The 24,452-nt window shown below is 37.5% G+C and overlaps 1 protein-coding gene and 1 pseudogene across 5 annotated transcripts in view; one reads left to right on the forward strand and one right to left on the reverse strand.

Annotated features, from left to right (window-relative positions):
* Positions 1-24,452, forward strand: part of LOC107159025 (immunoglobulin lambda-1 light chain-like) — a 738,922-nt gene that overhangs the window by 97,553 nt on the left and 616,917 nt on the right. Inside the window, exon 3 of one of the 5 annotated variants that reach the window (XM_048785830.1) lies at positions 2,684-2,685. The exons of the other annotated variants lie outside the window; for them this stretch is intronic. Coding sequence (XP_048641787.1) covers positions 2,684-2,685 — 2 coding nt within the window. The remainder of the gene's footprint in view (positions 1-2,683; positions 2,686-24,452) is intronic. 5 annotated transcript variants of the gene reach the window in all.
* Positions 249-22,074, reverse strand: LOC107159022 (annotated as a pseudogene).

Here is a 24,452-nt window from a genome sequence, read left to right on the forward strand (position 1 = left end):
TGGGCCTTAATACGTTACTACTAATCAGTGGAGTTTCAAGAACCACTTTTATTAACATGGGGAGAAAAAGCTGAGTAGGAGGACAACAATTTCATTGTCATTTGTTCAGTTAGATGGACAAATGGACAATCCCTCAGCTTGCTGCACTGATCACAGACAAGCAAAAGTGATTACAAGTTAATTGATCAGCCAGCAGGCATGGTCAGGTCATGACTGGGTGAAAAGCTCAGAGATCAGAAGTTCATAGGTTAGTTGACAATGGAAGCTTGCCCTGAAGTCATAATCCTTTGGTAATGATGGACACACATATTTTTTCTTCAAAGTTTAGTAACCACTGTACCTAATAAACCACTGGGTTCAGTAGGGTACAAGGCCAATACCATGTGCCATCTTTGAGTGAATAAATGCCAATATCATGTGCCATCTTTGAGTGAAAAACACCCACCTTGTTTTCATGAGATTAAAAAAGAGAATATGAATACTAATTATGGCAATAGATATACCATGAAAGGGAAATAAAAGGTCAAACTCTTCTAAATAAATATGTGAACCTCTAAAATTAATGTTAGAGAAATCTAAATGAGGACATTTATAGAAAAACAAAAGGCTTGAGATGCTGGTTCTAAGCGGTCTATGACTAAATGATCCCTGGTATTTGGGAGCTACTGGGAAGGAGAAACAAAGGACAGCACCATGAAGTAAGTGAAGTGGACATCTGATAATGGAGGAAATGAGGGCCTAGGTGGACTTCAGAGAAAGTCCACATAGGACTCTCAGTTTCACAGGCTGTAGTTATGGGTAGTTCCTTCTAAGGCAGATAAATTTCTGGCCACTGGCCCTGCAGGATCTAAGAAGGGATGGGGAAATTCAGGAGAAAGAATATGCCTGATCAGACTGGTGCATGTGCAGCGGGTTTTCAAACAAACCTTTATCCAGGTGCTGAGATGATGGCTCAGAAAATATTAGTCTGCAGACATGGGGGCAAGTCACCTCCTACAGTGATCCACCAAAGCATCAACCCAGGATATCCGTTTTCCTCAATTCACCACAGCAGCTGATCCAGTGAACAGCAGATGGAAATGTAACTCTGGGCATAGCTATCCAGTGGCAGTTGATTTTGAATGTCCTGAGTTCTAAACAGTTTACCAGCCACACAGGGATCTGATCATTTGGTGTTCAACTGCTCATCAGGAAGGCAGTTGCCAGTGAAAAGACCCTGGAGAGGTTGGCCACAAGTGTGGACCTTACCCTTGACCTTTAGATAGGCTTCATTTGGATGAAATCATATTTTTGGCCAGTAATTATAATAAAGAGGCAGGAGACTAGATTATGACTTGTGCCCTACTCTTGGCTCAGTCAACCCTTCTGGGACATCAGTCTTACCAAGGAGGCCTTAGGGGAGGAGTATTTGAGAAAGAGTGAGAAGAGTTCTGGGTTCATAGTCCTAAGGTATCAATTAGTCCCAGGTAAACAGATACATTACTGTAGCACATCCACCACTCATCAAAAATTTCAAATGCCAAAACTCAAAATTGTGGGTTACAGACTGTGCTTTACCCATCCCTCCAGGCTGATATGGGGGTCACAGAAAATAACATTTTTCATGAGCTTTACAGATATCCACCTGTAGAGGATGAAGAATAGACTTTCTTTATCAACTGCCCTGGAGGATGACATCTGCTAGACTCCTCTCTGTTCAAACACTGTCAAAGATTGAGCTTGTTCTTCCACACATTTAATGACAGGACACTTTAGCACACATATGAAGCACCAGTCTTCTTAAGGCTGCCTGTATGTGATCATTGTCAGCCTTATACCATTTCATGGATCAGATGAACACTTCTGTATCTACAAACAAGCAATTGAGGCACAGAGAGGTTTATTTAACTCTCACAGGTATGTACAGCTTTGAGATCGGATTTGAACATAAGCTACGTGGCTACAGACTCTGCTCTTGGTCACTGTTCTCTCTGCCTTTCTATGATTTCACCTTAATAAAGGTGTTTGTGCACACAAAAGTCTGTTGGGTTTTAGACTGCTCCACATTGCAATATCATCCTAAAGCCCAAATCTGCCTCAGGTGCTTTGCTTCCCCAGTGGTAAAAAATGAGTTCAAAAGTATGAATTCTAATAACATTCAAATCCCTTTCTTCTAACTTTATTGAAACACAGATTGTGTTATTATTTACTCTGGACACAGACAGCAAAACCTACACCAGAATTTTTCTAATATTTATTTGTAACATTGTCTCCCATAGTCTGGTAACTGATACTCTAATCTCCCCCTCTATGAGATCAATTTTTCAATTTCCACCAAGGAGTGAGATTATGTAGCATTTGTGCTTCTGTGCCTTACCTATTTCATTTAACATAGGAATGTTCCTAATGTCAAAAAAAACACAGAATTGTCACTGGGAAAAAAAATACAAATATCTAAGTTGCTGAGTATGCTATTATTGTATAATGTATATTTGAATTCAAAGTTCAAATTGTACTCCTGGATATTTACAATTGTCACATGTCAATTAAAGCTGTTTGAACTGTTATTTGAATTATTATTGATGACCCTATATTTTCTTGCCAGCATGTTTTCAACAGTTAACTCTGTTTTATCACATTTGCCAGGCTCTTGCTTTCCATGTAAGGGTTTTCAGGAGTCAAAACATCCTGAAGACTTCCACAGACGTTGGTCCAAAGGAGTTCGCCTGTGACCAACAAATAGTGTTTATCCGAAAGAAAAGTCAGACAAAGGTACTGTGGAAATCCAGTCATTGTGTCCATAAGGTTTCAATAAGGATTATAATTTATTCAGATTTCAATTCTTCTTTTGTTTGGTGTGTGCAAATTGAGCTCCAAAATTAATATCTATTTACCACTTAGTTTTGTGCTCTTGATGCATTCAACTATTGGTGGACATATTTGTTAATTCCCTAATTTACCTATTATGAATTGGCCTGCTACAAACATTGAAATGACTGTATCACTAAAGCTTGCTGATTTTAGTTCTTTTGAATAAGCCAAAAAGAGTGGAATAGCTGGGTCATACGGGTTCCACTCACAGTTTTTTCAGGAATTTCCATATTGCTTTCCAGAGTCATTGTAATAATTTGCAGTTCCATCAACAATGTGTCAGTGTACCTTATTTCTCACATCCCTGCCAGTATTTCTTTGGGTATCCAGTTTTCTCAGCACCATTGGTTTAAACCATTATTTCCTATTTAACATATATTTTGGGCACCCTTGTCAAGTATCATGTGGCCGTAAGTATGTGGGTTTTGCCTCTGTGTGCTATATTCTAATCCATTGATCTTTATATCTATTTTGAGGCCAATACCATGTGTTTTTGTTATTCATCTCTGTAGTATAATTTGAGATTGGGTATTGTGATGTGTCCTACATTGCTTTTCTTGCTTAGAGTTGCTTTGGCAATTCTCAATCTTTTATTATTACAAATAAATTTCAGGACTGATTTTTCAATACTCTAAGGAATTTCACTGGTATTTTGAAGGAGATTGTTATTGCATCTGGATATTGCTTTTGGTAGTATTGCCATTTTGATATTATTAATTCTGTTGACCCAATAACATGGAAGGCCTTTTCATCATCTGTGCTCTTCTTCAATTTCTTTTTCAGTGTTCTATAGTTTTCATTTTAAAGCTATTTTACCCCCTTGGTTATATTAATCCTCAGGTGCTTTTTTTTTAGATTATCGTGAAAGGGATGGTTTTCCTAAAATCTATTTCAGCTGAATCTTTGTTGGTTTATAGAAATGCTATTGATTTATTAATGTTGATCCTGTATCCTAGTAGATTGCTAAATTTATCAGGCCTAGAATTCTTTTGGTGAATTTTTGGGGGAGTTTTCTAAATATAGAATCATGTCATCACCAAACAGAGGTAATTTGACTTTTTATTTTTCTATTTGTATCCCTTTAAATTCCTTCTCTTGCCTGATTTCTCTGACTTGATTTTTGAGAACTATATCAAATAGAAGTAGTAAAAGTGGACATTCTTGTCTTGTTCCTGACATTTGAGAAAAGCCTTTAATTTTTATCTCTGTTCAATGTGATGTTGACTTTGCCTCTGTCATAGATAGCTTTTATAATATTGAGTTTGAGTGCCTTCTATTCCTAGTTTCTCCAACATTATTTAAATGAATGATTACTGCATTTCATCAAAGACCTTTTCTGCATCTATTGAGATGATCTTATGATTCCTGTTCTTACTTCCACTTATGGTGTGTCAGCATTCTTTTTTCCCCACAGCTTGGACCAAAACCCTGACAAGAAAAAATAGAGGAGGAAAAGTTTTTTGGGGGGTTCATGTTTTTGAAGGTCTAAGTCCTCTGACAGCTGGCTCCATCCCACAGGACTTGAGGTGAGAAAGAACATCATGGTAGAATAGTGTGGTGGATGAATGTAGCTCAGAACATGGCAAGAAGCAAAAGAGAGTCTCTTCAAGACAAAATATATAACCAAATGTACATCCGCAATGACCCACCTCCTTAAGCCACACCCTACTCAGTTAATCCCTTTCAGGGTATGAATTCACTGAGTAGGATAAGGCTCCCATAATCCAATTTGCTTGCATGGTCTCACCCATGAGCTTTTAAGGAACTCTCATATGTAAATCATAAAAAGTGGTGAATTACATTTATTAATTTGCGTGTTTAAACATATTTGCATCTCTGAGATGAAACCCACTTCCATTTGATGGTGGTGTACAGTCTTCTTAATATGGTTTTGAGTGCAGTTTACTAATGCTTTATTAAAGACTTTTGCATCTATATTCAACGAGTATATTGGTGTGTGGATTTTGTTCCCAGATGCATCTTTTATAGTTTTAATATCACAGTTATACTGGATTAACAGAATGTAATTGGCACTGTTCTTTCATATTCAATTTCATAGAATAATTTGACAAAGACTGGTGTTAGTTCTTCTGTAAAGGTCTGGTAGAACTCAGCTGGGAATCTATTTGTGCTTGGGCTTTCCTTTGTTGGGAAGCTTTCAATTGCCATTTCCATTTCATTACTTGATACATATGGGTCTATTAAGGTTTCCTCTATCTTCTTGGTTCAACATGTACAGGTCATATATGTCTCAACATTTGTCAGTGTCTTCTAGATTTTCCACTTTATTGGTGTATAAATTATCAAAATAGTTTCTACTGATCCTCTGGATTTCAGAAGGGGCTGTGTTGATATCACATTTTTCATCACTAATTTAGTTAATTTATGTCTTCCCTATCATTCTTTGGTTAGCTTGGCAAAGGATTTATCAACCTTATTTATCTTGTAGAACAATCAACTTTTTATTGCACTGATATTGTGTATTTTTATTCTCAAATAATATTAATTTTGACATTCAGTATCTTGTGTTTACTTTGTCTTCTACTATATTAATAATCAGAGCAACATGGATGGGGTAAAAATTATACAAATTATATAATTCTACTACTTATTTAAATTATACTTCCTTAAGTTAAGAGAAAGTAGGATGGAGAAGATGACAGAGAATTTGAACTATTATTAGAAGTTATCAGAAAAGAGGCAGAAGTTAGAAGATACAAGAGCCATGAACCAAGCCATAAACTAACCAGTAACTGTAGGAGCAAAACAATTTGTATCCAGGTATAAATGAACCGCATCTTAGTCCAATCAAGTTTTCATAATCAATAAGTGCAAATGAAACTATTAATGTGAAATTTAAATTATATGAATACACATATATTTGTTTGAGCCTATTCACAAAGTGAGAATAACTCCCCACATACGATGATTTTTACCATATAGTGGTAAAAATTAACAAAATATGATGAAGTTATGTTTACAAAGGTAACATTTTAAAAAGAATAAAAAATAAAAATGGGAGTATGGAGAAAAGAAATGAAAAAAGGCAAATATGAGAGAGAGAGAGAGAGAGAAAGAGAGAGAGAGAGAGAGAGAGAAATTTTACTGAGAAATAAAGGGCTTATTTCCACTGAGGTAGTCAAAATGTTGACAGAGGTGGATTTTCATTCTTTGTGTTAACTTGTAACCCTTGGGTTGAGGATTAGGGGTTGTTCAGTCCAATGACTTTGTGTTTCTCACTCAGAGTCTAGCTATTGTGACTGGGAGGCAAAGTTGGTTGTAGAAGATCTCAGTTTTTATTCTCCCAGTATAGGGTGGCTTAGCACAATTGGGGTGCTGATACATTGTGTCTTTCTGTAGCAGGGGTAATACAGAGATTTTTATTGGAGGTTCCAGTTATTGGGTTCCAGTTATTAGCCTTGACTGAAGTTTAGAATTTTGTGTGCTTGAGTTTGAGCACTGATCCACTCACCTCCACCTGCTTGCTGTGGAGAACATCTGGATTTATAGGGCCTCTGATAAAATTAAATTTTAGGGTGTTCAGACAAAACATCCACAGGTTTTGCCTTCTCTGCTATCAATATGAAATGCTGAGTATCTTCTATGGGGTTCAGATGCTCTTTTGTGGTAGTAAGCATCTTCCCAGTAGGTATTATGGGGCACCAGCAGCAATGGGCACTTTCTCATGATCCAGAGCCTGAAGTACCCAAGTAAAATTCCCTTTGCGCCTATTTAAGTCAGCTTTACTGGTTCAGGCAAGCTCTAGGAACTTTTTTAGTCACCTGCTAGTAAGTTCCTTTATGAATTCCCAATTACATCTCTATTTGCTACATTGTATGCGGCAGCCACTTTCCCCATCAAAGAGGGTTTTTTACATGTACAGAATGCTTCCTACCCATGGATTTGCTTTCACTGAACAACTTCACCAGCTGATTCTGACAATTAAAATCACTCTTCTTCTCTAATCCACAGGTTTCTCTAAGTTTTTTTTTTCTTTAAATTTTCTTTATCCACTGGCCACACTCTCCTTTGTACCCTCCTTCTCATCAGTATCATCACTGTTGGCCAAGCTGGCACAACTGAAACGTATTATTACTTTTTTATATGGCTTCCTTTTATTTATACATGACAATAGAATCCATTTTACATAATAATACAGGCATGGAAAATATCTTGTAATTAAAAATGTGGTACCTCTCCTTCCTCTTCCTTCTACCTACCCACTCCTCTCTTGCCTAAGCTTTCTGCTACTTGCTGGTAGTAATTTCTTATATTAAGTTTTTATGGATTTACAGGATGTTGAGATTCAATGTGGTGTATTCATGTCAGTACATGAGAAATTTAAGTCAGATTTATTGCACTGTCCTTCCTTTTCCTCTTCTCTCTCACTTCTCTTTATTTCCCTTTGTACATTGTACTAAACTAATCTCTACCCACAACCACTGGTTGGGCATCAGCTTCCACATATCACAGAATACTTTTCAATTTTGGCATTTGGGGGATTAACCTTTCACTTACCAGGATATTCTCCAATACCATTCATTTACCAGCAAAAGGCATAAAGTCATTCTTCTTTTTGGCTGATTAATACTCCATTGTGTATCTATACCACATTTTGTTAACCATTCATCTGTTGAAAGGTACCTAGTTTGGCTCCATAGTTGTATGGTTTGAATGTGAGGTGATCCCCTTAAGTTTATGTGTGAGAAAATGTAAGAATGTTCAGAAGGGAAATGAGTTGTAATAGCCTTAACAATCATTTAATTAATCCTCTGATGAGATTAACTGAGTGGTAATTGGAGGAAGGTGGGGTGTGGCTGGAAGAGGTGGGTCATTGGGGGCATAGCATTGGGATTATATTTGCAGTTGGCAAATATCTATCTCTCTCTCTCTCTCTCTCTCTCTCTCTCTCCCTCCCTCCCTCTCTCCTGTCTGAGTATCACGTGAGCTGCTTCCCTCCCTGATACTCTTCCTCAATAATGTTTTGTCTCATCTGGAATCCTGAGGAATGGAGCTGGCTGACTGATGATGGACTGAGACCTTTGAAACTGTGAGCCCTCATATAAACTTTTCCTCAATTATAATTATTCTTTTTAAGTCACAGAAGTGAAAAAGGTGACTAAAACAATAGTAAGTAATCGTGAATTGTGCTGCTATAAACTTTGATATGGCTCCATCACTTTAATATACTGATTTTTAATCTTTTGGATAGATGCCCAAGGTGTGGGATAATTGGGTCAAATTTCTAGTTTTTTGAGGAAGCCTATAAATGTCCAGAGTGGTTGCCCCAATTTTCAGGGCCACCAACAATGTTTGAGTGTACCCTGTTCCCAAAATCTTCACCAACATATTGTTAATTGTATTCTTGATAATTACCATTCTTCCTGGAATAAAATGAAATTTCAAATGTTGTTCTAATTTACATTTGTCTAATTGATCAAAATGTTGATCTTTTTTATATATTTGTTGACCATCTGTATTTCTTCTTTTCAGAAGTATCTATTCAGTTTCATTGTCCATTTTTTTTCCTTTGGGTTATTGGAAGGTTTTGGAGTTAATTCTATGAGCTCTTTGTATATTACCCTATCTGAGGTGCAAGGTGTAAAGAATTTCTTCAATCCTGTAGGCATTCTCTTCACTCTCTTATTTTCTTGGCAGTGAACAAGCTTTTTAATTTGTGCCATCACATTTAATTTAATGCCATCACATTTTTAAACTTTATTTTTTTAATTTTCATGTGGTGCTGAGGATGGAAACTAGCACCTCATAGGTGTGAGGCAAGCCCTCTGCCACTGAGCCACAATCCCAGCCGGCATTTGTTAATTTTTAATTTTAATTCTTGCAATGTAAGAGTGTTGTTAATCATTTATGTTCCCGACCTCATATATTGGATGTTGGGCCTACCTTTATATAGTCAGTGCATGGTTTCTGGGGTAATTCCTAGGTCTTTATTGAAATTTGAGTTGATTTTTTGCAGCACAAGAGATAAGGGTTAAATTTTATTCTTCTATATGTGGATTTCCACTTTTTCTACCATCATTTTTTTTAAAGCTATATTTTCTCAAGTGTACATTTTTGGCATGTTTGTCTAGTAGGAGTGAACTGTTTTGATGGGTTTTGTCTCTGGAGTTCTGTTCTATCCCATTGATCATTTTTCCTGTTTTCACGCCAACACAATGCTATTCTTATTACTATAGCTCTGGAGTATAATTAAGGTCTGTTATTGTGATGCTTCTGGCTTTGCTTTTCTAAAAGTGACTTTGGCTATTCTGGGCCTCTTTTTTCCCACATTAATTTCCTGACTGATTTTTTTATTCCTATGAACAACATCATTGAAATGTTGGTGGGAATTGTATTGAAAATGTATACTGCTTTGGTAGTAGGGCCATTTTGACAATATACCTTCTGCCTATTCAAAGAACAAGGGACTTCTTTCCATATTCTAATGTCCACTTCAATTTCTATTTCTAGTGTTCTATAGTTTTCATTGTAGAAGTTTTTTATCTCTGTTGTTAGTTTGATTACCAAGTATTGTCTGTTGAGGCTATTTGTGAATGGAATAGTTCCCCTAATTCCACATTCAGCTGATTTATCATTGGAGTGTAGGAATGTGATTGATTTATGGGTATTGATTTTTGTATCCTGCTACTTTGCTGAATTTATTTAAGAGTTCTAGAAATTTTCTGGTGGACTTTTATGGATCTTGTAAATATAGGATCATGTCATCAGCAAAGATAATTTCAGCACTCTTTTTCCTATTCATCTAATTTTCTTCTCTTGCCTAATTGCTCTGGCTAGACTTTTAAGGACTATTTTGAATACAAGTGGTGAAAGTGGGCATTCCTCTCTTTTTCCTATTTTTAGGGGGAATACTTACAGTTAATCTCCATTTAGAATGATGTTGGCTTTGGGTTTGTCATATGAAGCTTTTAACCTGTTGAGGTATGTTTCTTCTATCCCTAGTTTTTCCAAAATTCTAAACATGTTTGAATGTTATATATTGCCTAATGCTTTTTCTCCATCTATTGAGAAAATCATGTGGTTCTTGTCTAAATTAATTTATGTGGGTAATTACATTTATCGATTAGCATATGTTCTAAGAATACATCTAAGCATACATCCCTGGATGAAACCCACTTGATCATTGTGCACTGTCTTTTTGATGTATTTTTGTAAGTGATTTACCAGTAATTTATTAAGAATTTTTGCTTATATGATATGAGGATATTGATCTGAAGTTCTCGTTCTTGGATGTGTCTTTGTTTGGTTTTGTTGTGAGAATGACACTGGATTCATAGAATGTGCTTGGAGAAGTTCTGTCTTTTCTATTTCCGGGAAAAATTGAGGAAAATTGGTGTTAGTTCTTCCTTAAAGTTCTGGTAGAACTTGCCTGAGAATCCATCTGCTCCCAAGCTTTTCCTTATTGGTGCTATTTTGATGTTGTAATCAATTTTATTTCTTGAAATAGATTTTTAAATTTTTTTTCTCTATTCTCCTATTTCTATTTGAGTAGGTGGTATGTCTCTAGGAATTTGTCAATGTCTTCAAGATTTTGTGGTGTATTGGGATATACATTTTCAAAATACTTTCTGATGATCCTCAGTTTTTCAGTAGCGTCAATGGTGACATTTCCTTATTTTTCAGATTTTAATATGTCAACTTTATTCCTTTATTTTGCTTATCTTGGCTAAGCCTTTCTCAATTTTGTTTATTCCTTCAAAATACCAAGTTTTGTATGGTTCATCACTTGAAATTGTAGGCTCAGCAATGCCATCAGTAAAGACAATAATAATCATGTGTTATATCTGGTATTAAATAGAAAAACGTGTTATCTATGGTATCAACAGCAATACTTGCAACACTATTAATGATGGGGTGGGCATTATACAAACCAATCAGTAAAAAAGATAGTAAAACTAGGGTTATTTAAGAGGATAAAATAGATAGTAAAGTAGAAAAGAGTTTATCATCTCAAAAGGTGAAAGAAGAGAATGAAGAAGATATAGGATGTGATAATTATGAGGAAGAAAGAAAAAAACAGAAGTAAAATATTAAAGGTAGAGCAAAAGTGAGAATAATAGTATTTGGCTGTTAGTAGAATAAAAGAAAGAGAAATAAGACATAAAGAAAAATGAATACCCATATAAAATAAACCCAAAATATACAAATAAAAAATCTTAACCCTTAAAAATAAGGCAAGGAAAAATAAGTACACTTTTTTAAAAATGAAACAAATGAGAAACTGTAAACAAGTAAGTATACATATATCAATCATTTAGTACACAAATGCATGTACATACATACACACATTCAAAAGACAAAATCAAATAACAATAACAAAAACTGATGAAGAAAAAAAGGAGATTATTAATGAAAAATTAAAGAATCATTTCCACTGAAGTGGTCAAAATAGTCAATAAAAATATATGTTCACTGTCTATGCCCAACTGTGTTTCTTTCCATTTCTTCTTGAGATATGTACTGAGCATAAGCATGAGGGCCAATGGTTGTTAAACCTTTCTTCTTTTTGTGTTGCTCACCAAGTTGCCAAGAGTTCAGGAATTCTCAGCTTCCCTTCTCACCACTGTGAGGTAGGATGGGATGGGAAATACAGTCTGCTGAAGTTTTGTCTGCACAGGCCAGTTGATGCACTTTTAGGGAGGCTCACTTCGGAGATCTGTGAGAGGAATTCCTATAGGTAAAGTTCCCACTGATGGGGCTTAGGTCCAATCAGGCCCCAGGGTCTTTGCCTTGTGGGTATTGCTCTAAAGCAATTCTATCAATGTACCAGTTGGGTCCAGCATTTGCAAATTTCTGCCAGGAGACTATTTCTGGAGTCTCCCTGGGATTCCACTTGTATGGTGGGGGAGCCAATACTTCATTCCCTCTCTGTCTGTGGAACAGCTTTTTTATGGTTCCATACTGAGCGTGTATTCACACCAGCTTGTTCAAATTCTCAACCCACTTCAGCTGGTCCTGTGAGCCACCAGACTCAAAAAGAGAAGGGAACAGGGCTCTCCTCCACATGTCTGACTTTAGCACCCCTGGGTAGAATGCTCTCCATGCCTTTTGTGCTAGCTCTGCTAGGCAAAGCCTAGGTCCTGCAGCAGGTGCCTATATCTTCTATGATTTTTTTAATTGACTATTAAGTTTTGGTGAGTTCCTCCCACCTCACTGAGAAGCAGTCTTCTTGACTTGTAAGTCTGGAGCTGAGGAACTACCGGGGGGCACAACCTTCCTCAAATCTGCCATCTTTTCTTCCCATGAAAGCATGGGAAGACTTCTATTCTTTTCAAGATGTCAAAATATGTTTTAGGGCCAAAATATACTCCTTCTTGATGGATATATCATGTAACCTTGAAAAAAAATTCATTTTCTCATTGTTGTATAAAGTATTTGGAAAAATGTCAATTAGAGCTATTTTATCATGCTCATTCTGCAGATAGAGATGATGCCTAGCCAAATAATCCAGGTTTTTGACTCTGTAAGTGGGAGAGGCAATAAGTGTTCAGTAATGGGCCCCAATGTTGATGCTCTGGAATAGAGAACTGTATTCATCACTTAAACACACTTCCCCACTGCAGGTTGTTCTGATATAGTTGTGTAATCATATCTCCTTACATAGATCTGAAATATTATTCATTATTGTAAGGTGGCCACAGTGGTCATCTCTGTAGGCAGATATCCCCCTAGGGCTGCAAAATGTAAAACATACATAGCCCGCATGTTTGCAGTATAGTTGTAAAACCAAAGGCTCTGTTTCTCATTTGTTTCTTGTTCCTCTTTTTGCCATACATTTTCACTAAAGTCCATATCAAGAAATGCTCTGAAGGGGCTGGGGATATAGCTCAGTTGGTACAGTGTTTGCCTTGCATGCACAAGGCCCTGGGTTCAATTCTCAGTACCACAAAAAAAGTAAAAAGAAAATAAAGGAAATGCCCTGAATAATCCCTAATCAATAACAAAACTATAATAACCATCATTCTGTATCCTCCTAGTTTCCTCAAAGGGTATGGTGCAGTCACTTCCTGCAGAACACATGGGTCAGGAGGACCCATAAAATGCCATGGTGAGTTTGCTTATCTTCCTCTGAAATACAAATGTTGCTCTTTACTTTCTCTTTCTATTGTAACATGATATGATTTCTTGGAGATGACACACACAGTTTTCTCAATGGGGAGATTCTCAAGGGGGAGTCTGTTGCCAACTGAGACCTCACTGAAGGCAACATTAACAACAACCAGCATAAGCTACATACTGTACATTAGCAAGCTTTGTGCTCAGCAGCAATTTTCCCTCCTGGCAAAAGAATTCCACAATTGTCAATTAAAATACCTGAGACACAAATCACGCTTGAGAAGTTGTGTCTTCTGGTGGGAGTAGGTTTGCTTTGTTCTTGTTTTTGAGTTCCCTTGACTTGACCACTTTCTCATCTGCTTTTCTAATGTCACCAAGTAAACAAAAGACTTGTGCACACAGGACAGAGCATGGCTTGATCTTCACAGTGACTCCTTTTTTTAATTACAGGAGGACTCAAGAGGAACCATAACTGGTATCCATCCTGGCCTCACTCTCTTGCTAGTGTATAATGTAGATGATGCCAAGGGTAAGATGGTCTTACTCCCTTATGTATGCAGAATCTCAGTGATTCCCACTTTCTGCAGGCGGATGAGAAGTGAGGGGGTGGTGATAGAAATTGATTTGCAAAAAAAAAGAAACAACTCTGTCCTCACCAGTCCTTAGGCCTCTGAATGTAGTAATGGCATTTTATTGTTCATAACACTTCACTCATGACAGTTTTTCTCATTTATATACATTTTCTGTGAAAGGATTCAGAATTCATTTTCCCAAACCCATTTTAAGCATAAAGTTCTAGAGAGGATCATTCCTGAGCAGTGACTCTCAAGTCCACAATATGCTCCACTCACTTATAGTGGGAGTCTGATATAGGAGATGCCCAGGCCTGAGTTCCCTGAAGCTGAGGCAGGACTCAGTTTTCATGTTTCAATTGATTCTGGAAGTTGCCTTATGATGGTTCCTTTTGTAGACACTGCTTTCTGAGAAACATGTTTAAAACGGAGGGATGTCATGGGCCTTTGCTACAACAGCTGCAACACATCTAGTTACAGACCAGGCACATGGGCTCTAGTGAAGGACAAGGTCAGCATAGCAATGGTGTCTGATCCCATCCCACAGTTTACGTTCTTGCTGCTCCCTGTATGGCCTGGAGGATATCACTTTGACAGTGTCTCTGATAAATCTTCACATTGTCAGATCCAAATGCTACCTAGGTCCTTCCCATTATACATACATGGATACTGACACTGACAGGTCATTGTGAGGGTGGAACCACTGTCCTTATCATTCCTGCTCATCCCTGAGCTCAGCCCTGTGCAGAGTATCCTCTTCTTAGATCCCATGAGCATTGGATGAATACCTCTCTGTGCTAAGATCTCACTTTTTCTGAGTGTTGGGCTCCACACTGAGCCAGATATTCACCTGGGATCTGACCAGGATCAGGCAGAAAGGGTAGAGGAATTAAGAAGATAGCATGTTGTCCTACCCTTACTCTGACAGTTTTCATAACTTCTAGGCAGGATGTGCTAGACCCTGCTGAGAGCCATCTGGATCTGAATGTTGACTTCATTGATGTAGTGTTCTTAGTCCCTCAGAGAATGTCTGGCCCTTTGGCATGTGTCCACAATCTACTTACAAGTGAATTGTATTATTAGTCTAGCAAACACCTCTGCAATGAAATCCAAGGGAATTAAAGTCATGTCTTCCTCATCTTTGAATTCCAGGTCTTTGCCATTCAAAATGACAGTAACTACATGGATGTGCTAATTTAATTTAATTTAAATTTCGATACTTAACATATAGAGCCTCATCCTAGTTCCACATTTCAAGTGCCCAGTAGACATTTTGTTGTAGGCAGCTCATCTGATTCTGGCACAGTGTCTGTTGCATGAATTCATATTCCTCAAACTTTCTGCATCACAATTTGATTTGTTTCCAGAAGAGAGTGATATTGTGCCAGTGGAAGTAAGAATTTGAAATTTCACTCCTTTAGTTCCACTCTCTCTCTTGAAAGTTTGTAATTCTTTGTAGCATCTTGGAGGCTTCTGAAACTACAGAACTCATAGAGGGTCTGAGAAATTATAGGAGAGACCAGGGTGATCCTGACTATTAATATTAGTGTTTCCATGTTTTTCTTGGTATTAAGAAAACATTTGAGACTGCATAATTTATACAGGTGTGTTTAGCTTACAGTTCTGGAGATTCAAGAATGTGGCACTGGCATCTGCTTGGCTTTGTGAAGTTCCTCTTAATTGTGTGTAATGATTTTTGGGGTCATCATGGGTGCAGGAAGGAGACATCACATGAGGAGACAGGAAGACAGCAGGGATTAGAGGTCCCAATTGCTCTTTTAATATAAGTAGAATCTAACAAGGGTATGAGAAAACTCTATTTCCTCTGAGGCTGATGCCCTCAAATGAACTTGTCATGTTCAACCAGACCCCTCCTCTTAGAGGCTTCACAACTCTCACCATGGCCACATTGAGAACCAAGTCTAAATCATAGGATCCTGTGGCAGACAACCAACAGCCAACCCTAACACACCCATTGTGAGCTTAATTGGTGTGGAAGAAAGCGTGAGACAATCTTAATTAATGTTGCTGATGTTTGTGTCTCTAAAGTTGGGATGCACAGCCAAGCATATTGCTAGAGCAGTGAGGATGAAGAGCCTGCATTTAGGAAACAGCCCTTGTGGTATGATCCAATGGGAAAGGTTTCCTGGTAGAAGTTTAGTCCACCTACTTTTGTGAAGACTGAGAAATGGGTATGAAATAAAAGTTAACAGAAAATATGTATTGCTTTCATAGTATAATTACATAGGAATAAGAATTAGTAGACATACTTACTTTGAGCATTCTGTTTATAATATCCTTTTGCTTTGCCAGTTAAGCAAAATCTTCCCCATAAGACCCACTCTGCCCTGCATTTTCCTCTACTAACCATCAAATAGGTTGGCTTACATTGGCAGACATTTCTTAGGAATTGTGCATGAAAAATTTAGATCTGGGCTTTGGGTTTGACAATGTAATGGAAGGAATCTAGTGAGAAACACTTTCTAAGTGGTAGTTTATGAATGTGGAGTTAAAGTTTTCTATACAGTGGATAAATTCCCTCTGCATATTCTGTCCATATAGCAGCACTTTCTCTTCTATTTATTGTATACTCCTAATTTAAAAAACAGTTCCACATTTGGAGGATTTAAAGAAAATTTCCTCAGTGCTACCTGGACAGGCCTCTGTGTTCTCCTATAAAAGATTAAGAGAAGCTCATCCTTGAACATATTTCTCACCTCCAGTCCTCATCTAATTTCTAAACCCTGGGACTAGAAGGAAAAATCTGAATTTGCTCGTATTCAAGAGCCCTATGTCCAGAAACACAGGGAGATAGTGGCTTCCTCTTGGAGGAACAGGATGGCACAGAAATCACTACTGAGTACAGTGGTAAGATGTGAACTGAAAAAGAGCTCTTGGGATCCCAGATCTATTCCTCATTGCAGAGGTGAGGTAATGGAGGCCAGGAGACAGGAGTGCAGACAAGAGGAAGAATGGAGAGCTTTGACTTTGGGCTACAGAACACCATAAGCAGCAACAACTCAAGTTCTCACCTTGACTTTAACTCTGCCTTTCCTTTATCCAAGGCCACTTCTTCACAAATATGGCCTTCATCCATAGAGAAGACATTGTAACAGATTCTGAGGATGAGGATGAGGAGAAAAGGACCAGAAATCTGCAAGTAATTGATTTTCTATTGGAGTCTCTTATTTATCCTTTCTTATGTAGAAATTCTGTGTAGTTTTTCCATATTTCCTCTTTCCAACTTTTTATGAGTTTTCTAAAGGTGAATTTTTATTCAGATATTTGAAGTTCTTGGACTTTAATGTCTGTTAAATCTCTCTACATCAATTTTCTTAGTTTTTCCCTGGTTTCTTACCTCATGCTGCACCAACGAATCATCCTGAGTAAACCTTCATGGCCATGCATTGAGCTTTTGGGACCTCAAAAACACTGCATTCTTTCCTGATACATGGGACACAAGTGTCTCTCTGTTCTAGCCATCTCTGCACAACTGGCTTCTCTTGCCCTTGCTGGCTCTGATCATACATGGATGTTCCCTTCCTTTCCTATGTCAAGATTACACAATTAGAAAGTAATTCTCCCAACAGGTACCTGGTTCCAGGGATCCTGTCCTGACTTAAAATATGGGCTCAAGGCAGCAAAGGTGATAAATAAGTTTAGGAAGAGGAAATGTGAATGTGGAGAGAATAGGAGGGAAAGCAGAAGTCAGATAAGTGCACATATTCTCCTCTGCTCCTCTAACATTCTTTGTTGCACTTTATGCAATCCATCAGAAGCAAGGAGAGCATTGAAGTGGCCCCTATTGCATGTGACCATGACCATGCAAGGGGAGGTACAATTATGGTTAAAATCAGTGCAGGAAGCTGTCTGAGGATGGAGCTATAGAGAGTAGGGCTAGAGGAGCAGGGTCCTTGCTCCACCCTGTGTCATCACAGGTGCTGCTCCTCAGAGTGCCAGATGTGTGCTACTCAGCCTTTACACCCAAATGTCCTAGAGAACCCTTCTCATTGCCTCATGTTCACTCTCTAGGGGAGCAGCCTCAGAAGGTTCTGAAGGTGAATGTCCATGGGAATTTGCTCCTGAGGACATTCGTAGACACTCTGCCCACAGACAACACCCTCAGCTGAGGGCAGCATACTAGCCTCAGTGCTCCCTGACTATGTCTCAGTGGAGATCAGGGCCCAAAGTCACCTTGCATAACCTGAGGAAAATTGTTCCTGGACAGCAACTCCTCCCAAGTTACCCCTCACCTGATTCTTTGTTACAGATTGCTATGAGGACACCTGGGAGGACAACAATCTTTGGTCCCAGGGCTCAGAAGAGGTGAAGCTTGCCGTATAGAGAAGCTGGAATTAGCCATCAGGACATGGTGCAGGAGCTGCCTTGCTGGTTTTCCTCTCTCACATGATACACAGTTCTGTATCATGTAGAACTGTACAGATTTATGTCTGCTTTGTTAAATAAATTAAATGATAGTATTTAATGTTAAAGCTTTATATTAAACAACATTTACCCATTTATAAAATAAAACATCACAGGAAAACACACTAAACAGAGGTAGATTTCCTTGAGGTTGATCTTAATGAGTTACTAAGCAGTTACCCTAGTGTACCCCCATCACCAACACTCCTCTCTTCCCATATCTTCACCTTCCTATTTTATTTTACATTTAATTTTGTATTAAAACATTTATTAAAATAATGCTATGGGTTAATGGAAACAGCAAAGAATCAAATACTTAAAATGCAAAGCTAGCTGAATACAAAACGACTGTCTATTGCAGAAACCCAACTAAAACTCAAAGGTGTCTAATTAATGTGTTCATTTATTATCTAACTAACTAAAAGCCCAAGAAAGTCAAGACACTCAATACAATAACATACTGCAAAACAATTGGCAATTTTCAGTTATCAAATTGTGGATTTTGCATGTTGTATTCTTTTTTCAATCAAGAAAAAGTTATTTTTAAATGTCATATTGCATATATATAATACAAGATAGAAAAATATATTATAAACTTGTAACCATGACTATAAATACAGGTTTCTCATAGGCACTACTTTTATTATGGTATGTATAGAGCATGTCAGCTACTAAGATAATAAACACTAGACAAAAAACACACATCAGCTCTATGGTAACACACCAGTGACACACCCAATTGCCCAGGCTAAAAATTGCATAATACTGTCAGAAAAAAAGACTTAAAAACTACATACTTTAATAAAAAATAAATTCAATAAACAATTATAATACTAAGAACCAAGGCATTCATATTTCAAAATCATACTTTTTTTCTGTTGATCCAATATTTTTTCAACTAAATTTTCAAAAGTTTGTTCACAGCCAACATTACTCATTAATATCACACATCTGTTATGTCATACATTTACTTCCTTCCCCATAAAAGCCCTTTGATAAACATCTAAATGTCCAGGTTTAACATAGTTAAGATGAAGCTGTATAAGATACTGGTATCATTTTAAACTATCACCTCAAATGTTTGAGTTTCACAAATTTATTCAGCCAGTAAACAAATAAAAATCATAATGACACAGCATATATTGTAAATAAATCAAAACAAAGGTATGTGTAACAGAAAGAGCAGTGGAACATTAAACCAAAGCTAGAATACAAAACGACTGTTTATTGCATAGGACACAAACTGAAAAATGGATCGAAGTGAGACAACTTTATAGAGAGGTCATTTTGAAGGTGCTAACTGAGCTTCTGCTAACATTGACTGAGAAGACAAGAAAGTATGGAAGAGGGAAGAGTAGATAAGGTAATATTTGTCACTTGAGATTTGCCACCTTTGGTACTGAGCAGTTAATGATTTACTCTAGTGTTTAGATATAGGCTTTATATGCAAATTTTGAAATATAAAACTACTTTATGAGAATTTGGAGGTTTAAACTGAATCAGTATTCATATGCACAATGATGCTCCTTTTTCACATTCTTTTAAAGTTAAAAAAAGTGGCAAAAAAGGGCATATGTGGAAAGATGGAGGGATATTGCTGAAGCTATCAGAGATGGACTATGCAAGTTACCTGGTATGCTATCAACAAGTCTGGTTAAATTTGGATCATTTAAAAACACTGTTGTCTGGAATGAAAATCACAAAATTCATATTTGTGAAAATTTTGATAGGTATATTATTATCTCCAGTATGAAAAAAAAAACACCCCTTCTCCTAATAGAATACGGCTCTAATTTTTTCTGTCAACTGTTGTTCAGATCACCCATAATTTTTATCTCAAAATTCTTTGGGTTGGCTTTGAAGGTTGCAACAAAAAAGTACTAAATTATGATATGTTTTTAAAAACTTACTAGTCAGATATTATAACAGCTATCATTTTTTTTTCACAGTATCATATTTGGCAAATTTGCCTCAAGGTAATGTGGCACAAATCATATAATTCAAGCCCTCGACTCATTTGTTCCCTTCACATCTTTGTTCACATATGAGGTGACTGAGTAGCATTAACTTTTATTCTGAGGCAGGAGCTGATCTTACAAGACACTGGACTAAATGACCATCAAGGAAAATAAGGCACTTTCTTTTCTTTAGACTTATTCCAATACTTAAAAAATAAAGAAAGATGAAAATGCTCTTTTGGCCTTTTCATTTAATGAAATAAAGGGTCTCTTTGTTATTTTTCTTGTTTATATCACTTGAAAGTATAAAATTTCCAAAAACTTATACATTTTATTCTTCACTAGCACCTTTGTATAGTAAAAGTATCTATTATATGTTCATATGTTCAATGCACTACAGTTTTACCTACAATTCATTACATGAACACAGCAATATGTAAGCACACATTTTACATCCTTAATGGTTCTTTTCTATAAGGGAAGTTTAAAAAAATACTTGAACATTTTGCCCAGTAATGTAACATAATGCATGTACCTTACTCTCAAAAAATTTTAAGGGTATATGAAATAAAATTTCTGTAATTTTAACTTAGATATCCATCTTTTAAAAAGAGTGTTGCAGTTTTGTTCTGAAGGGGCACTGAAGCAATTGAACCACACATCAAATTTGAAATATTTTTTGAATCACTTCACCCATGACTTACCTTACTGAAGAAGATTCATGCATGATGCATCATCACGCAGTTCATTCAGACAGCTTGACTTCCCCATGAGAAGAAAAGGTTCCTAGAAGTCTCTCACAGTAACTGCCTTTGTCACTGAGTAGTTAGGGGCCATCTGTCTCCCTCCTTAAGGAGGCCTTCTTGCCACTTGCTTGGGGGTGGCACATTGAAAGATGGTCAGTGCCGTGGGATAAATTGGGCTTTATTGCTTTACTTCTATTCTGCGCAGTTTCTAGAACCACTTTCACCCAAACGGAGGAAACAAAAGCTGAGTTGGAGAACAACAATTTCTTTGTCTCTTTTTGATTGGATGGTAAGACAAACAGACAAGCGCCTCAGCTCACAACACTGATCACAGGCAAGCAGAGGCAATTACCATTAAATGATTAGCAGGCAGGCATGGTTGAATCATCACTGGGTGAAGAGTTCAGAGGTCAGAAGTTCATAGGTTAGTTGCCAGTGGCAGCTTTCTATGATTACATCATGCCTTGAAACTTTAGTTGCCACCACACCTAATACACCACTGTGTTCAATAGGTCACTCAAGGATTGATGTAGTGGGTGCCAACCAAGTAAGGGTATTTGTAGGGGATGTAGATTGAACCCAGCCTCAGGCCCTGAAGGGACTATTGCAGCAATTGGTTGAGGAGTTCCTTTTGGCATAACAGAGGTCTGTATTTGTCCAATCAAAGGCATTACGGTAGGGTCAGCTGGGTAAGAGTACTCAAAGCAGCTGGTGGGAGGACAGGCACAAGACAAGTTATGATCCTAGAAGCAGCCTGGGCTATGGCCACAAGAGAATAGGCAAGGGATGGTGATTTAACGTTAGCATCTCTGCAGGTGTCATTCAAAATCAGGAGCTCCATCAGCTGCATCTTATTCAGGCTGTTTTCTCCTTCTGCTGCAGGTACCTGTAGTTTCTTCACTTCTTCAACTGCTCTCTTCAGTTTTATTTCTGCTCTGATTTGAGCATCTTTCACAGTGATTAGTATATGTAATTAGTATATGTAGTTCTTTTAGATGCTCCCGATTGGGTTTGCATCTAACTTGTTCCTCTTCCTTTTCCTCATTGAGCCTTTGCCTCTGACCATTATTTTACATACAGTTTCTGCTTCAAGCTGTTTAGTTGTATGTCCTCTGGGTCCAAAGATTCTTGTAACAAAATTAAAATGTGGGCATTCTTTCACAGGAATATAAATTTTTCCTCTAATTGAACAATAGATCTCACAGCAAAACAGGTGATTCTGTGCTCATTTTGTCTGTACTGACATTCAGTATGTACATGCCTTTCTATACTCTGATAATTTCTTCCTCCAGCAGCTGCTGGAGGTGGTTGAAGATCCCAAAGAAGTTGAACAGGCTTCTCAAGAGCTTCTTGTTGTTCCTTAGCTGCATCTGGTAATCTGGGATGGGTTTCAGCTTCTTCTTGGTTTCCATTTCCCCAACCATATTCCAAGATCCGTGGTTCACTCCACCCTTTGCCCCAGCAGTTGGCGCCAGAGAGGAGGAATCAAGGTGGGGGTCCAGCCCTGGCTGCCCATCCCTGAAGACTCCGCATCCAGCTCTGCAAGAGCACCAGCACAGGGCCCAATGCCAAATCCACAGCAGCCCTCACTTACCTCTTCCCAATGTGCTCTGGCCACCCTAGGCCACCCTAGGCCACCTGGATGGAGCTCTCTTGCAAGGCTGGAGGTGGAGGCAGGCCAATGCTGGTGCGGGGCCAGGGCGCCTCTCCTGTTGTAGCGCCACAAATGCTTCTCCCATTTTCTCTTAATTGAACACAGTAACTTAAAATTTAGCACTCGCAATCTGTCATATCAAAGGCACTATAGGGATTTTTATTGACTGAATTCAATAATGGGAGCAATATTACTAGAGTTCTTCCATGACACCTTGGATGTCTGGGCATTTATTCTTATAAAGAAGCTTGGATGTTATCAAATCCATGGCTCCCCACAGCTCTCCTTGAGACTCTTCAGTATCTTGCTCTATTTCCCTCAGGTGAAGAGGGTTTCTCTCTAAGAGGGTGAGGAGTTTCTACTTGACATTTATTCATACATCATTTGCTCCTGTATTCTAGATGCAACAAAGGATTTTTCTTCTCTAAAGGCCAGATGTCGATAGGGTATCATCCTTCCCAGTCAGTGCTTAGAATTCTCTTGAAAAATCCAGCCCAAAGCATTGTTTTATTTCCAGAAAAAAATAATTTGAATTAGTGTTTAATATTTGCTTTGAACCTTTGTTTATTTTTTTTTTCTCATTTTAGCACCTGTTAGATCTCCTGTGGTTATTATCTTTGGCTTTTGGCATTTTTGGTCAGATCTCTCATTATCTCTTAATTTCTTTGAAATATTTCCTTCTCTTTAACCTTCTGTTTCTTGTCAGGCCAAACCTCCATTGTTTCTTCTGCTGTACTTCTTAGTACTGAAGTAATCTTCCAATGTCTGCTTATTCTCTCCTGATTTCTGTCCATACACTTCTCTCATTCTGATCATTAATCCCATTTCATCGTTTGGTTCTCATTTTTGTTAAATATACGTGACAGTAGGGTGTATTTTGACATATTATGAATATATGGAGTGCCACCCATTACAATTTTGATCCCATTCTTGTGGTTGAACATGATGTGGATTTACACTGGTCCTGTATTCATACATGAACATACGCAAGTTACGGCTCATTCATTATACTGTCTTACCTATTCCCAGCCCACCTTCCTTCCCTTCATTCCACATAGTCTAATCCCATGAACCTCTATACTTTATCTTTCCTGATAACCTTTTCTTCAGTTTTAGAAAAGTACATTACTCAGTAAATAAGTCCTACGAAGGCTGAAAACTTCTGTGTTTTGTAGTGGCATTATTCAGTTCTTCTTTCTTTCCCTGCAGTATCTTTTGAGGGAAATGGAATTCATATATTTATGTTGGTCACTTTGATATGAAATTAGTTTTGTGAATTTTTATGAATGTCAGGATTTAGCAAATTTGTTCCAGCTTACCAGAGTTTCCATCTGAAATTTCTGTGCAATGCTTATGAATTTGCCAGCTGTCTACTGCATTTGCTAGCTCTAGATTCATTCTTTAATGAGTCTTTTCTCTCATCACCTCCTTTGTACTTAGATTTCCTGATTGTGATCTTTTGCTTAATTATTGTTCCTCCACTTGTGGTCTTTCTTAGGAGACAACTGCTACCACATTAACAAAACCTGTAGTCGTTCCCTTTAAGTAGGTGTCAATTTGATAAACCTTTTTAACATTTGTAGAGAAAAATTATTGTCAAATTTCTTGGCATTTTTAAAATATATATGTTTGCATGTATAAACAAGACAGCCATATTATTCCTAGAACAATATTCAGTCTTTTAAAAGATGAAAAACCTGTCATTTACAACAGAATTTGTGAACCTAGAAGACATTATGCTAAGTGAAATAAGTGGACAAGGAAATTTTCTTAGATGTGAAATCTAAACCAATTAAACACATAGAAGCAGAAAGTAAAATGGTAACAGCCAGATGATTGGAGTCGGGGAAAATGGGAAACTGTTGGTTGAAAGTTTTCAAGTTTCATTCATGCAGAATGAGTAACCTCTGGAGAGCTCATCCCCAGCAAGCTTCTTGCAGTTAGTAATATTGTATCTGGATATTTGTTGAGAGAGTAGATCTTAAAGGTTCTCAACATACAGACTCAGAAAGAAAGCAAGTATGTGAGCTGGTATATGTGTTAATTAGCTCAATTGTGGCAATGGTTTCACAATGTATATAAACATCCAAACATCCCATTGTACTCCTTAAAACATACAATTTTTGTTTGCAAATTTTACCTGAATACAGATAAAAATGTTGCAACAAAA

The sequence above is a fragment of the Marmota marmota genome, unplaced genomic scaffold (assembly GCF_001458135.2).
Source record: "Marmota marmota marmota unplaced genomic scaffold, marMar, whole genome shotgun sequence".
In the NCBI taxonomy this organism is placed as follows: Eukaryota; Metazoa; Chordata; class Mammalia; order Rodentia; family Sciuridae; genus Marmota; species Marmota marmota.